A 15,881-nucleotide genomic window follows, 5' to 3' on the forward strand; every position below is an offset into this window, starting at 1 on the left:
AGGTGCTGCCAATCATGTGCCTGATGTGCATGGGGCCTGCTGGGTGCTGCACCCTACTAAAGTGATCATTTGGTGTCTGCTCCAAGCATCGGCATGCCACGTTTGTATAATCTGGATAAGGCCCACACGATAGGGCAAGTTGAAGCTGGTGTTCCGCAAAACCAAGTTGCATCCTGGTTGAGGAATGGAACGCCATCCCACAGCAACGTGTGACCAGGTTGGTGACCAGCATGAGGAGGAGGTGCCAGGCTGTTGTGGCTGTGTATGGATCTTCCACCCGCTACTGAGGCTCCTGACAGTGTTTTAAATTAATAAAGTGTAAAATTGCAAATATGTCTTGTTTGATCTTTGTTACTGATAGAGTTCAATCATCCAATCCACCAAACAACTCAAAACAAGAGTCAATACTAACAGGAGAATACACTGTTTCCCACAAATGCATGATCCTTACAATTTGGAAGTCATTGTGAAGGTAAATAAACCGGCTTTCCAACGATGTAAAATACAATGCCAATTAGCATTGTAACAACAGAGAAATAATCCACCAAACACAAGTTTCCAAACTTTTTTTCCCCCCCGAGTTTATTAGTTGAAATTCTCAGTACATCCCAACAGCAATCAATAAGTCAGATGCTGTGACAAAAAAAAAGGTATCTGTGGCTGTCGCAGGATTGTAATAAACCCGTCCAATCATTTCATTTGGCCCTAATGTAATGATGGACGGGCTACCTGCCTACCTGATCATACTCTGCCTGTGCACTCATTGTGCGTCACCGGAGAGTCTTCCACAAGCTGCTAGCTTGACAGCTGTGAGTACTAACAATAGCTGGGTTCGCCGTTCACGTTCATTATGACATGTAGTGAGGGACTGGCTTTGGAGGGAGGCCTGAAGCAACGGACTATCAGTGTTTTGTCGACTTGGCGTCTTTCCCTCTAGATTTAGGGACTTTTGGAGCTAGTGCTGATCGCTACTTTCATTGGAAAAGAGTTGGCAACACTGGGTTCGTTTAGATCATTTTAAAAAAAATCTAGTGTACTCTTGCTGGTTTCTCAACATCATCGATCCTACCTTTAACATCTGAAACATCTAATTATCAAATTTCGTCCTTATAATATATCTCAGCAATATAATACAACAAAAAATACAACTTGTATTTAATTTCATAATTAACCGTGATGACAAGGTCTGACAGACGTGGAATAGCTGGACTTTTAATGGGGCTCATCAATGTATTATTATTAAAATTAATGACCAAACTAAGCTGTTTCTCTTTAGCTTTAAGTAGGCGTTAGGCAAGAACGTGCATCCTGACACACAAAGACTGTGTGAACTTTGTGGTGAATGGTTTTCTGTTCAGTGGAATTACATTGGAAAAGAATTTGCCTGCAGGCCTTTTCTGGTGTAAAGTAACTAGTTAGCATGAATGCTCTCTGGCTAATCCTGTCAGGTAACAAAGAACGACGGGAACAAAGAACAAACAAAAACTCACCGGACGAGCTGTTGGCAAATCTGGCATCCTGGAAGGCATCTGGAAGGAATTTCACATGAAAATAATCAATCATTGTTTTATATTTAAATAAAAACGAACCACCAAAATGTGGAGTACATTTGCAAACAAAGACATTTAGAACGGTCTGATCTGATCTCTCCTAGCGAGAAGGAAGCTCTCGGTAGTTTGAGGACATAAATGAAGGTTATCTGTCAGCTGGGCAGGAAGCCCAGTTAGATCGGCCTTTAACCTAGAGATCGTTGTGAAACCTGCCAAGGGGACTCTCACTTTGATCACAGTCACATGCAGGCCTTTGGCCCAACGTTAAATGGTCCTGTGTTCACTAACACCTCTGAATCATCTTCGCACAGCAGCACGTACTGGAGTTAGCGGAGAAAATCCAGTGGCAAATAATTGATGTAAAAGAAAACACCGGGGAAAGAGTAACCCGGTATCGTTGTGAGTTTACCAGGAGAGAGGGAGGACTGCAATTTCTTGAAAGGGTAACTAAAATCAGAAATGGCTTACACACAACGGAGGTGGTTAAACAGTAAATACACATAACTGTGGGGAAACTACTTAATATTAAATAACAAACAAAATGTTTCCTTTTTCTTTGCCTATTTCTTTATACCTGGATGACCTTTAATTGAGCTATTTCGTGTGTGCACACATAGTACATTGTGAATGAGTGGCCTGCATGCCGAGCCAATAAGAAGCCTTCTCCGTACAGTTTTAACACTGCTTTGTAAGATTCCAGTGAGCCTGCAGGAAAATCCTGCTTCATATTACACACAGTAAATCATATTTCTTACAATTTAAAATAAGAATTTAAATTTAACAGTGCACAAAAATGTGATTCAGATATCATTGAATCTAATAAGTCATGCAAATGGTGAAATCCAAACCTCCTAAAATAGCTGACAGTTATGAAATTAATAATCCACCCCTATGATGATATGATACACCGGTTCATCACTGCTCTTCCCCCTCACTTAACGCTGTAATTACAGTGACAGACATGAACACTGAAATGATGTGGAAACAGACTCATTTAGTTTTCGGAGAGTAGTGGTTAGGGTTTGGGCCTTCTTTAACACGCACCGTACAATTACACCGTTTCCATGGCAATCACCACAAGGCACAGTACAGCACGTCTGACTACATACCTGTGGGGGTCCTTTGACACTGGAAGTATGTACACACATTCCCGCTTGGTGAAAGTGCTTTCTATCCAGGGTTTCTGGGACTGTGAACAAAGAAAAACAGTTGCATATTGTGAGCAGCGGACTGATGTTCCTCATTTGTGTTTATTATGTTTGCATTTAAAGAATTCAAGCTGCTACGAAAATTGTCCCCTGCGGATGTTAAAAACAATGAAGTGCTCGTACAAACAGTGCTGACATTTGGTAGTTCCGCAAAAACAAGGAAAGCAAAAAGAACATGAGGATAAATCGAAAGTGGTAAGCTGTCTGTTTTACTTTAGTTAAAACAATTTTTCTCTGAAAATAATGGAACATCCTCTTAAAAGGGGGCTTGTAACCCCTTAATCCAGGATTTAGCAGATGAAAATCAAAAGGGATTAGAAGTTTTAATAAATAAAAACTAAAACATATAAAATTAGGACAACTACAGGAGGCACATCAGCCACATCAGCCACAGGTGCCTACTAATGTCATAAACTGCAATAAAATAATCTCATTCTGTATCACTATTCCATTAAAACAGGGATTTATGTCGCAGGAATTTTCAATTAAATGCCTCATGCCTTATTGTTCCCCCAGTACAGCTCAGAGCGATTAGCACCATTAATCCTTCCCAGCACAAAAGAGGGAAACCTGCAAACACCGTCACCTGCTTCACACCAAAGCATTTCAACTATCCCTGAAACTCAAACAATAGTATTACAACAAGCAGGATTGGAAATGTTGTGAACCAGGCAGTTGCCAGCAAGAAAGGATCCTCACAGTCAACGTTTCCATGTAGTTATATATAGACAGCAAAGAAAAAAGAAGTGACAATCATTTTCCCTCTCCCGAAAAGTCACTTTTCTCTGGTGCCATCCATCCATAGTGCCTCAGGTTTTATGCTGCCTACAACAAACGGCGGTTTTACGGAAACATCTAAACAAACAGGTCATCCCGGCCGCTTGACCAGTGCCACCGAGCCACTGAGTGTGTACCTGGCTGTACTCCTCCTCTTCATCTCTGTGTTTAAGGGCTTTGTACAGGAACATGCCAACGCTCCTTCATGCATCTCCTGGACAAACCACAGTCACCACAGCCTCCCCTGAGCACTGGATCATCAGCGACAAATCACTATACTTCTCTCGGTCTCCGTCTCTCACAAGAAGATTTCCATACGGGTCTCAAAGTCTACAGCGATGCTGTTACCGTACAGATCCGGCTCTGAGTTAAAAGCTGAGTGATCAGTGAAAGGTTGCAGCCTCCAAACTCCATCCACAGTTAATCTGTAAGAAGCCACTCGGGGGCCAGATGAATGTGTCTGAGACCGACTAGATATTATACTTAGGCTGGGGAGAAAGAGAGGAGGGAGGCAGGGGGGTGTGGGAGAGGATTACTGGATGGGCAGAGGCCTCAATGATATATACCTAGTTGTCTACTGAGGACACACCACCAACTGTGACTAATGCAGTACACACAAAACCTCTCCCAACAACACAGGCCCTGCACTTACGCTTAAAAGAGGCCTCTTTTATTTTAAAACTCATTTCCAAAAGAACAGCATTAAAAAACGTAATCCAGATCAAACTGAGGGCAGCAAACTAATGTTAACCCCGTGTACTAAAGTAACAAGGAACCCAAAATATGGGTTTACATAAGGCAGTAGTTTTGATGTTCACACTGAGTCTCCCATAAAATCCTGCATCAGGTGTCATCACACAAAGCAATCCTGATAGATTGAACTTTTTTTTCTTCTCACAGTAGTGGTGTCACTGCTGGAGAATATTTATGAGTTGGGATGACATCAAACTAGGGCTGTCAAAGTTAATGTGATAACGCTTTAACGCAAATTCGTTTTAAACGCCACTAATTTCTTTAACGCATTAACGGGCTCAGTTTTAAAGTTAGAGTGAAGATGGCATCATATAAAACTAGAAAACCTAAGGAATCTATTGGTACCAACTATGTCATACTAGCTTGTCGTGAAGGAGGCTAAATAACGCTCCAAACTTGTGCTAAATTTTGGCGAGGAAAAACTGGCATGGCCATTTAAAAAAAAAAAAATTGGGTTCTATGGGTACCCACGAGTCTCCCCTTTACAGACATGCCCACTTTATGATAATCACATGCAGTTTGGGGCAAGTCATAGTCAAGTCAGCACACTGACACACTGACAGCTGTTGTTACCTGTTGGGCTTCAGTTTGCCATGTTATGATTTGAGCATTTTTTTTATGCTAAATACATGACTCTTCAGTGCCCCCTTGTTCATTGAATTAGTGACCTAATCAGTGTGTGTGCTGCGCTGTGGAAGAATGCTTTCAACAGAAACGCCGGTGTCGTCATCTTGAGCTAACAAAGTGTTAATGAGGCAGATGAAGCAGGACTGTACTCTGCTAACCTGTAACCATGGTACCTGAGAATGTCAGGCAACAAAAGAGTTGAACACTTCAGAGCCCCTGCCAAAAACACACAGTCTCCCACTTCCTCACTCCCTCCCTCTTCCTCTCTGAGCTCCAGGTTTTATGATTACTTTGTTCCTGTAGGAAATACAACCCAGCACCTTTCCATCTCTCTGGGTTCAACAATGTAGGATGCTCAGAGGTGTTTATGGGCAACCGTGTGTGTGTGTGTGTGTGTGTGTGTGTGTGTGTGTGTGTGTGTGTGTGGTCATGTTCATCTGTGCTAGCTATGTGTTTGTGGAAGTGAATGTGTCCGTATAAAGACACACAAGTCTGATCAAATACTGTTCCTCCTACTGTCATCTCCTAACACTCACACACAGTGAACTCAGAAACCCTGCCAACTGGGCTCTTCCTTCCCCCTCCTCCTTTTTCCCAACAATGTAACGAGGCTGGCTGGACGACCCATCATTCCTCTGGCCCTCCCTGACGTAATACGGGCTGAGATAACATCTGGCTTGGCAATTCGATTACCCGTTAGAAAGAGTGGAGGATATAGGGTCAGCACTTTAATGTAAGCAGAAGAAGAGTGGTTCTCAGAGAGAGCCAACAGAAGCCGTTTTATTTTTTCCCCCATTTACTTTGAGAAATTGGTATCAAAGTGTAGCTGCTGTGATATGGCTTCAAGGAGTTTCCCACTCTTTGTAATGGAAGATAGAAATAAGGTTTGGATTTGAAGCGGTAAGGTTCCGGTTTCTCTGATAAATTAAATGAAACTGAGTAGCAAATTTGTCCAACTGCCTCATCTCTCTTTTTGTGATTGAAATTTGATTGAATTTTTTAAAAGACATGGGAATAAAAACAAACATAAAACAAGAAGTGAAGGACAATTAGGGCTGTCCTCGACCAAAGACATTCTTATTCGACTAGCATTCATACGATTTTGTCTAGGGATGCACCGATACTGATACTGGATCAGTTACCAGGCCAATACGGGCTCAAATAGCTGGATCAGGTATCGGTGACAATAGGGCTGATCTATTCAATTCAATTCTATGTTTATATCAGAATGGTGTTTATTGCCAGGTGTAAGAGGTATACACTAGGAATTTTCTTTGGCTTTGTTTATACTATATACATTGTATACTGGAATTTTAATTCCTGTTTAAGTTTTGACCATTTACACCTGAAATGTAATTCCTGTTAATTTCGAACAATTCACTAAATTCATATTCATCCATTTGTTAAATTTTGTTTTACAAAGTTAGGAAAGCAATGTTTAAGTTAAGCCTGATGTTGTCTTACACATAAGTTAATGATCCCAGTCACTTCCACAGAGTGAGGCATACAGCTTATTAATTAAACACTGGTATCAGATCGGTACTCGGCATCTGCCGAAGCCCAAAGCCCAGGTATCGCTGTCGGTATCGAGACTGAAAAAGTCGATCGGTGCATCCCTAATTTTGTTGACTAATTGATTAGTTGATATAATCGACAGATCGGTAAAACTGAGTTTCTCCACAAAGAATCACACAAAAGCACCGCTATAAATCTAATCGTCTAATCTTAGTCTAACGATTAGTCGACTAATTGATGAATGGGGCAGCCCTAAGGACAATATATCAGGGTTTCCACCAGTGTATTGTAGTAAGTTAACTCCCTGCCAGGCCCAGGCTCCCTGTTTTAATGGGACCTGTATTTGATAAAAAAAAAAGGCTGTGCTACAAATTCATGCTACAAAAAGAATGAATGCGTGTTCCTAATTTAGCACACTTGACAGTCAAACACAAAAAGGTCAGGAGAGCTCAGAATAAGGACACAATGTGAAAGTGTGAAAGCTCACAACAGTCAAGTCCAATTTAGATCTCAAGTTCTGATTTGGTGACTTGGCTCATATCCAAGTGTCAAGTTTACAGCTCTAGCCGTTACAGTCAGTACTCGTAAATATTTATGATAGGGCCAAAGCAGGATCAAAACAGGCCTGGCTTCATTAGAAGAGTATTATGTCATACTATGAGACATTTTAACACGGACCAGCCTTATCAATTTGGTAATACTTAGCACATCTTATAAAGGAATGTTAAAAGGAGGAAGAAAAGTTCATTAGAACCTCCAGATAAGATTCCTGGAAGGAAGTAAAGTAGGAAAGTCAGCTCATACAGTCATGAGACCAAAGCGTGACGGCTCTCCAGCTCTCACCCTTGTGCCTCCTGGACATAGCTCTGAACGACTACACAGCATGAGCTGATACTATGCTGGCATGCCACCCTGAGTCCTACCTCCAAGCAGCTGTATGGCCTAGTAATGTAAAGCATGTGATGGCTATTCTTCTCAACATCTGGGGCTCATGGTTATGAGAGCCTATGAAAACTCAGGTTAAACCAGTCCCAGGTTAGGAGGTAGCAGCAGGGATAGTGCCAAGTTGCTTCTCTGTTTAAATAACAAAGAGAGGGACTACTAGAAGAGCAAATAAAAATTCTAAAGAACAAAATAAAATACCTCGCTTTGCACATGTTAAATAATAATAACTGCAACATAAGAGATATAAGGTATATTACAGGGTTTATCTGCCCTCAAAAATGAGACGGAGGTGGTAACATCATGATCATGTGCGTGCACGTGTACCATCCTGGACCGTGTTTGGTCAATGTGTTAAATTATGGCCAAGTTGTTACAGAGATAGTCAGTGGCAGTGTCTATAATGTAAACAGCATGGATATTTAATGTTCATCTGCACTTTTCTGCAGTGAGTGATCCCAATAATATTTGTTCCTAAAGTGTACTGAAGTAACATATCACATGACTTGGTTAAGCTGTTTGAGAATGATAATATCTTGTAAAACAATTTGATTCTAATTGCAAAATATTATTTACACAAAAGGTAGATCTCCTGTTTTTGAAGCATTTAAAAAAAAAATAATTGTATTTTAAGTAATCCCCTCTCACACATTTTTACAAGACACTTTTATGACACAGCCTTTTTTATATAATTTATTTTGATTATTTGACTTCCTTATTTGCTTTTACCAGAAGTCTATTTGTGGCAGTCATGTTCTCAGATATATTGTAAAGATCTGATATTGTGTTTTACAGATGTCTGTTTGAACTTTTGTATTTGATAATGTGGGAAAAAGTTCTTCTATGAAGAGCAGGAGGCGGGATGAAATTTGACGGAGGCGGCCGCCTCGTAATTTTCTACGCAGGAAAAGACTCTGTATTATATTGTATTCCCTCCAGTGATATTTGGGTAGTGCAAAGCTCATGCAAGTCAGCTGCATGTCTGACCAGGAGCTACAGCTGTAGAGTGAAGGGAAGCAGTGGAGGGGCGGGGGGATCAGCTGGATAACATCTACAGGGGAGCACTCCATTCATAAAATCAATAAACTGAGACTGTGACCGTTTTTTTTTTTTTTTTTGGAAAACCCAGTCCAGGGCTGCTGGAAAAACTTTATCAGTCATCTTCAAATGGGCTTGTGTGTGTGTGCGGTGCAAATGGATTAGAGCGTGAGATAACAGAGCTCAGGGAGGCATGGTCACTGCGCAGGCTGAAACACGCAAGCAGCAACACACACACGGTCAGTACACACACACACACACACACTAGTAGTGCTAGAATCTATTCTGGAGCACAACAAAGTGATGCAAGACCATTTTCTACCAGCTCACAGAACGCTAAAGCCTGACTTGATGACCAGTTCAACCATCCACTATTACGTAAGAGACTGTGACTTGCAATAATAAAGCTCTATTACCGATTGGTGATATAGATCAAATCAAGTTCTGATGAACCAGCACATTAGTTCATTAGCCTGCAATCAGACTGCTCAGAGCAGCAGCAGCACAGTGTCCCTCATATAAGCTGGGGCATGTGACCGGCTCAGGCCAGAACTGTGAGAAGGGGAAAGACAAGTCACCGGATGCTCTGGCGTCTCAGCGAATAAAGAATAATATAGATCAATAACGTACTGTGAGATTAGATATCATCTGTAATGATATTTTCCTCATGTTACAGGCCACAACACAGTTGAATGATACCATCTGCCGAATGTATCTGACTGTTGACTTAAAAAAAATAATAATATTCAAACCAATTAATCGATTATCAAAATAGTGATGAAGAATAGTTATTTGTAAGGGCTTTGCATCTGGTTATTTTATCCACAATTGATATTCTAGGAAATGATATAACAACATATATAAAAGTCTTTATCAGGGCTGTCAAAGTTAACGCGATAATAACACATTATTGCAAATTTGTTTTAACGCCACTTAATTTCTTTAACGCATTAACACAACTTGCGATTTTTAGGTTGTAGCGGACTCAGTTTTAAAGCTAGAGTGAAGATACTAGTATCATATGAAACTGGAAAATCCAAGGAATCGATTGGTACCAAATCATAGCTTGCTAAATAACGCTCTAAACTTATGCTACATTTTGGCAAGGAAAAACTGGCATGTCCACTTTCAAAAGGGGTCCCTTGACCTCTGACCTCAAGCTATATCAATGAAAACGGGTTCTATGGGTACCCACGATGCTCTCTTTACAGACATGCCCACTTCATGATAATCACATGCAGTTTGGGGCAAGTCATAGTCAAGTCAGCACACTGACACACTGATAGCTGTTGTTGCCTGTTGGGCTTCAGTTTGCCATGTTATGATAGAGCATATTTTTTATGCTAAATGCAGTACCTGTGAGGGTTTCTGGAAATATTTGTCATTGTTTTGTGTTGTTAACTGATTTCCATTAATAAATATATACATACATTTGCATAAAGCAAGCATATTTGCCCACTCCCATGTTGATAAGAGTATTAACTACTTGACAAATATTCCTTAAAAGGTGCATTTTGAAGAGATAAAAAATGTGCGATTGATTTGCGATTAATCACTGTATGTCACTAATGTTTCCCTGATTTGTGTGACTTAAGGTGTTTTGTCTGTGTTTTTTTGTTGTACTTGTGTTCTTTGTATTTGCTTGTCTCCATTTTTGTTTGCCTTTAGTTCCTAGTATTGTCTGTTTTTGTTGATATATATCAGAAATGAGGCATGATACACACCCCACAGAAGTCTGTATCACTGCACATGCTTCCTAATAAAAAATATTTTAAAGAGATTTGCAATTAATCGCGATTAACTATGTACAATCATGCGATTAATCCCGATTGCATATTTCAATCAATTGACAGCCCTAATCTTTATGTAAAATACCATCATAGAGGATTTTATCCACGTCGCCAACTCCTAATCTAAACTACCATCACATTGTTAATATCCAAGTACTGGGTATATTATGATAGTTGATATTGTCAATATTACCCGTTCTCTCACACTATAATAACAACACTGTGTGGTCAATAATGACTCACAACTTTGGGCTACATGTCATCTTCTCTTTGCTCCTCAGTCTGCTGCACTAGAGGAGAGACTAGACAGGAAATCCTTGGGAAGAAAGAGGAGGCTGTGGTTGTCAAGAAGAGGAAAAGTTAACAAAACACTAATGTTGAGACAAAGTCTTCAGCAATGTCTGCATTGGGCCTAAAAAACATTCAACTCTCACCAGATAGCAAAGAGTCATGAGTGAGTGTACAGAGGTCTTATAACAATGGTCTGCAATATAATCAATGCACTATTTCAACATCACTTTTAAACATCCCAGTTTAAACAGGACTTGGCAGCCACTCAATGTGGCATTGACTTGTTACTGGCAATGACAGTGTCTCTTGTCCGACAAATGTGTCTCCAAACAAGTGCCAGCTTCTCTCAAGTGCACTCTTTTATCTGTTTAAAGAGATGCTCTGTTGTCTCATGATTTAATAATTTTACAGATTCAGATTATTAATACAAAATATAATCAACGAATAAATGACATGTTATTATAGATTAAACTACCCAGCAGTATATAAAGTCATTAAAATGAGCTCCACCTTTACCAGCTGCAACATTAAAGTGATGAACACATTAATGCATCAATAAGTATAATCCAATAATATACATTATTATATCATATATATATATATATACATATATATATATATATACCCCCTCTATGATGAGCTAGTCAAGATGAGGAGAACCTTCAGCCACAGACTCATCCCCCCTCAGCACAACACAAAGCGCCTGGGTCGGTCAGTCCTTCATGCTGGTAGCCATCAGGCTCCACAACCAAGGCTGACCCCCATATGAGATCTATGAGGACTTTAAAGGGAACTTTAAACATGCTGCACTATCTGCAACAATCTTTGACTCTAACCCCTGGTGCACTTTACACTTTACTTTACACTATACATCCTATATACCACTTTATAGACTGCACATATGCACATATCACATTTATTTATTGCACATACTACATTTATTTATTGACGGACTGCACACACTATGTTCACCCATTCACTCTGTATCTTTTATTGTTTTTATTATTTTTGTATACCTATATACCTCTCCTGTGTTTCACTCTGTTTGCTGATGTTGCTGCTTTGACACCTGAATTTCCCTCCGGGTTTAATAAAGGTTCATCTTATCTTATCTTAACTTAACTTATTAATAGAGTCTTTTATGTGTGTAAAGAGATGCTTCTGTTTTCTCATGGCAGACAAACCGCTAAACAACATCAACATTCAAAGTTGAAATAAAATTAAGAAAAAAAAAATGATAATAATAATGATAAAAAAGAAAGAATAGTTATAAAACAAAACAAAAAAACTAATAATACAAAAATAAGAGTAATAATAAATGATGTATTGTTATAGATTAAACTACCCAGCAGTATATAAAGTCATTAAAATGAGCTCCACCTTTACCAGCTGCAACATTAAAGTGATGAACACATTAATGCATCAATAAGTATAATCCAATAATATACATTATTCTATTATTAAAAGACTCTTTTATGTGTTTAAAGAGATGCTTCTGTTGTCTCATGACAATAATCAAATAATATACATTATTCTATTATTAAGAGTCTTTTATGTGTTAAAAGAGATGCTGATATTGTTAATAATCCAATAATATACATTATTCTATTATTAAAATAGTCTTTTATGTGTTAAAAGAGATGCTGATATTGTCAATAATCCAATAATATACATTATTCTATTATTAAAATAGTCTTTTATGTGTTTAAAGAGATGCTGATATTGTTAATAATCCAATAATATACATTATTCTATTATAAAAAGAGTCTTTTATGTGTTAAAAGAGATGCTGATATTGTTAATAATCCAATAATATACATAATTCTATTATAAAAAGAGTCTTTATGTGTTTAAAGAGATGCTGATATTGTCTCATGGCAGAGAAACTGCTGCTAACATCAGCTAGCTAGTTAGCTTATAGCCTTTAGCAGGCTAGCTAGTTAGCCTGCTAACGAGGTGTGATTTGGGGGTTTCTCACTGGGCGGTTAGTCACCGGGTACTCATTACGTGAGAGTACACAGTGTTTTATCAGTACACAGTAGCACCAGTGAACACCAGGTCTCCGCTGTGGTGGTTGACAGCCAGGAGAGCAGCATGCATGGTTAGAGGGGTAACCTGCCACTCTCAAACCCCCAGATCAAGTCACGACGAGCCGCTATAAACCTTCAGTTAAACATCTACGTACCATCCTCTTCACCGTTGAGTCTCAGGAAGAGCTGCGTCGTGGCTCTGATCCATCTATCGGCGGTGGTGGAGGTGCTCGTCTCGGTGCTCAGCCTCGGGAAGAAGGAGGAGAAGCAGGAGGAGGATGAGAGAGCAGCCCGCTGGACGTAGGAGAGATCCGCTTCGGCTGCAGCTCCAGCGGAAGGTTGCTTTTTCATAATTGTGCGACTCCAGACTGAGACTGAGAGACTGACGCTGACGCTGCGTGACGAGCCGGCTGACTCAGCCCAGAGCTGCGTCACGTGGTCAGCGAGGAGGCGGAGCCAAGCAGCAGGAGACCACATGTGCTCTTTGTTTTACTTCCTATTGATTGCTAAACTGACAGCAAATACTTCCTAAGAATTACTAAACAGACAGCAAACAACATATTGTTTTACTTCCTATTGATTACTGAACAGACAACAAAAAACATATTGTTTTACTTCCTATTGATTACTAAACAGACAGCAAACAACATATTGTTTTACTTCCTATTGATTACTGAACAGACAGCAAATAACATATTGTTTTACTTCCTATTGATTACTAAACAGACAGCAAACAACATATTGTTTTACTTCCTATTGATTACTAAACAGACAGCAAACAACATATTGTTTTACTTCCTATTGATTACTAAACAGACAGCAAAAAACATATTGTTTTACTTCCTATTGATTACTAACACAGACAGCAAAAACTTCCTAAGAATTACTAAACAGACAGCAAACAACATATTGTTTTACTTCCTATTGATTACTAAACAGACAGCAAAACATATTGTTTTACTTCCTATTGATTACTAAACAGACAGCAAAAAAACATATTGTTTACTTCCTATTGATTACTAACAGAAAGCAACAAAACATATCATTTTACTTCCGATTGATTACTAAACAGACAGCAAATAACATATTGGTTTACTTCCTATTGATTACTAAACAGACAGCAACAAAACATATTGTTTTACTTCCTAATAATGACTAAACATAGAGCAAAAAACACATTGTTTTACTTCCTATTGATTACAGCACAGACAGCAAATAACATATTGTTTTACTTCATATTGATTATTAAAGAGACAGCAAAAAAATATTGTTTTACTTCGTATTAATTACTTAACAGACAGCTAAAAACATACATTGTTATCCTGTCTCACTTGCTTAGTCTGTTCTGACTGTTAATAAGCTGACACACTATTAGATTATGATTTGCTCTAAAATATGAAATCCTCTTTCTAATAAGGTTCTTAAACCTGCAGTAGGCAGAATGTTTTTAGTATCATTGGGTAAAAAAAAGTTCATAATAATATGGAAGTTTTTATTGGACTTTATTAGTTGTAACCCACAGAAGACATTCCACAAATATGTACCACGATCTGCAAATATTTCACTATCCACAACCACATGTATTTTTGTATTTGTGTTGTGGAAAGTCACATTCACAAAAATACAGGGCGATTTGCAAATATGCATAACTTACTCTGTAAATACATATTTTAATGTTTACATGTAAAGTGATATCTACACATTTGTGCAATAATAATTACTAAACAGACAGCAACAAAACATATTGTTTTACTTCCTAATAATTACTAAACAGACAGCAACAAAACATATTGTTTTACTTCCTAATGATTACTAAACAGACAGAAACAAAACATATTGTTTTACTTCCTAATGATTACTAAACAGACAGCAACAAAACATATTGTTTTACTTCCTAATAATTACTAAACAGACAGAAACAAAACATATTGTTTTACTTCCTAATGATTACTAAACAGACAGAAACAAAACATATTGTTTTACTTCCTAATAATTACTAAACAGACAGAAACAAAACATATTGTTTTACTTCCTAATAATTACTAAACAGACAGCAACAAAATGTATTTTAAGGTTTACATGTAAAGTGATATATACACATTTGTGTATGTAAACCTTAAAATACGTATTTACAGAGTAAGTTATGCGTATTTGCAAAATCGCCCTGTATTTTTGAAAGAATATGAAATATATTTACTGAATTTATGAACGTGTTTATGTAACTATTTTTTTAGAATCATATTTACTCCATTTCTATCCACTGCAGCTTTACGTACTTATATAAATAATGACTTTATTGATGGTTAATAAACCATACACTAATGTTTTATAAATCAGTCAGAAGTCATAAGAACAACTTTGGGGTTGCCAAATCATGAAAAAGTCCTATGGGTGGTGTTAATACTTATCCACATTTCCTTTGTCTTTACAACTCTTTAATTCGTCAGTCAGACCCCTCCTATGGACCCTTACCCTCCGATGAGAGATTTGCAAAATCAAAATAACAACTTTTACAAATTTGCAACTGTATTTATTGAGGACTTAACATTTATAACTGCAGACTTGAATAGAAAGTGAAAAACCTATGAACATTATTAGTTTATTGATGAAATTTATTTAATGATGTTTTTATTGAGTTTGTTGTAAAGGTTTGCTGGGTATTGTTTTGTTTTCTTACATTCTATATAATATTCTTATTTTATTTTTTTCATGTTCAAAGGAGAAAATCTAAATAAAAAAGCATTTATTAATTTTTATCTACATTTATAACTGCGTTATCATATTAAATAGATAACCAGCCAAGCACTTAGTATTATTTTTTAAAGAAGCAAACTAAACTTGTTATTAATGACTTCAAACTGGTCTGTAAGGATTCAAGTAAATTATTTATTAACCATTAATACAGCCACACTTAGGGTGCCTTATTAGAAAGTGGCACCCTAAAGGGGTTTCCTTAGTTTTATAGTTATTAAGTCAACTGATATCAACAGCCACAAATGACTCATCACATCATAAGGAAATAGTAGTTAGTGTTTGGGAGGAAATAAAATCCACACGGAATATTTCATAGCTGTCAGTTTAGTATCTTTCTTCGTGCTTATCCTACAAAATAGGTCAAATCCTATTCAGAATGATGAAAGAAATGCCATTATAATTACATAACTGCATGATTCAGAGTGTACCTACCTGAAATACAATGAAGTAGTGGCACAAGACCAATATGTGCATTATAAACCCACTAATGGGGACTGTATACGTCAACGACTTCAGAAGTCTGATTTTTACGAGTGCAGGTTGGAGGGATTGTTCTCCTCCTCAGAGCGATAAAGCCCTTTTACCATTTTACCTTCAACATGACAT

The 15,881-nt window shown here is 38.0% G+C and overlaps 1 protein-coding gene across 4 annotated transcripts in view; it reads right to left on the reverse strand.

The window, feature by feature from the left end:
• trpm7 (transient receptor potential cation channel, subfamily M, member 7) overlaps window positions 1-12,877 on the reverse strand; it is a 46,833-nt gene extending 33,956 nt beyond the window's left edge. Inside the window, exons 1-3 of one of the 4 annotated variants that reach the window (XM_037757588.1) lie at window positions 12,677-12,877; window positions 2,660-2,739; window positions 1,491-1,529 (exon numbers count right to left, since the gene is read on the reverse strand). In XM_037757588.1, the coding sequence (XP_037613516.1) occupies window positions 1,491-1,529; window positions 2,660-2,739; window positions 12,677-12,679 (122 nt within the window). In that variant the 5' untranslated portion in view covers window positions 12,680-12,877. Of the gene's footprint in view, window positions 1-1,490; window positions 1,530-2,659; window positions 2,740-3,672; window positions 3,967-12,676 lie in introns of those variants that run through there. The other 3 variants (XM_037757571.1, XM_037757580.1, XM_037757595.1) reach the window with 3 other exon arrangements.
• Between the last annotated feature and the right edge of the window lie 3,004 nt (window positions 12,878-15,881).

This window comes from Sebastes umbrosus, chromosome 2, assembly GCF_015220745.1.
Source record: "Sebastes umbrosus isolate fSebUmb1 chromosome 2, fSebUmb1.pri, whole genome shotgun sequence".
NCBI classification, from domain to species: domain Eukaryota; kingdom Metazoa; phylum Chordata; class Actinopteri; order Perciformes; family Sebastidae; genus Sebastes; species Sebastes umbrosus.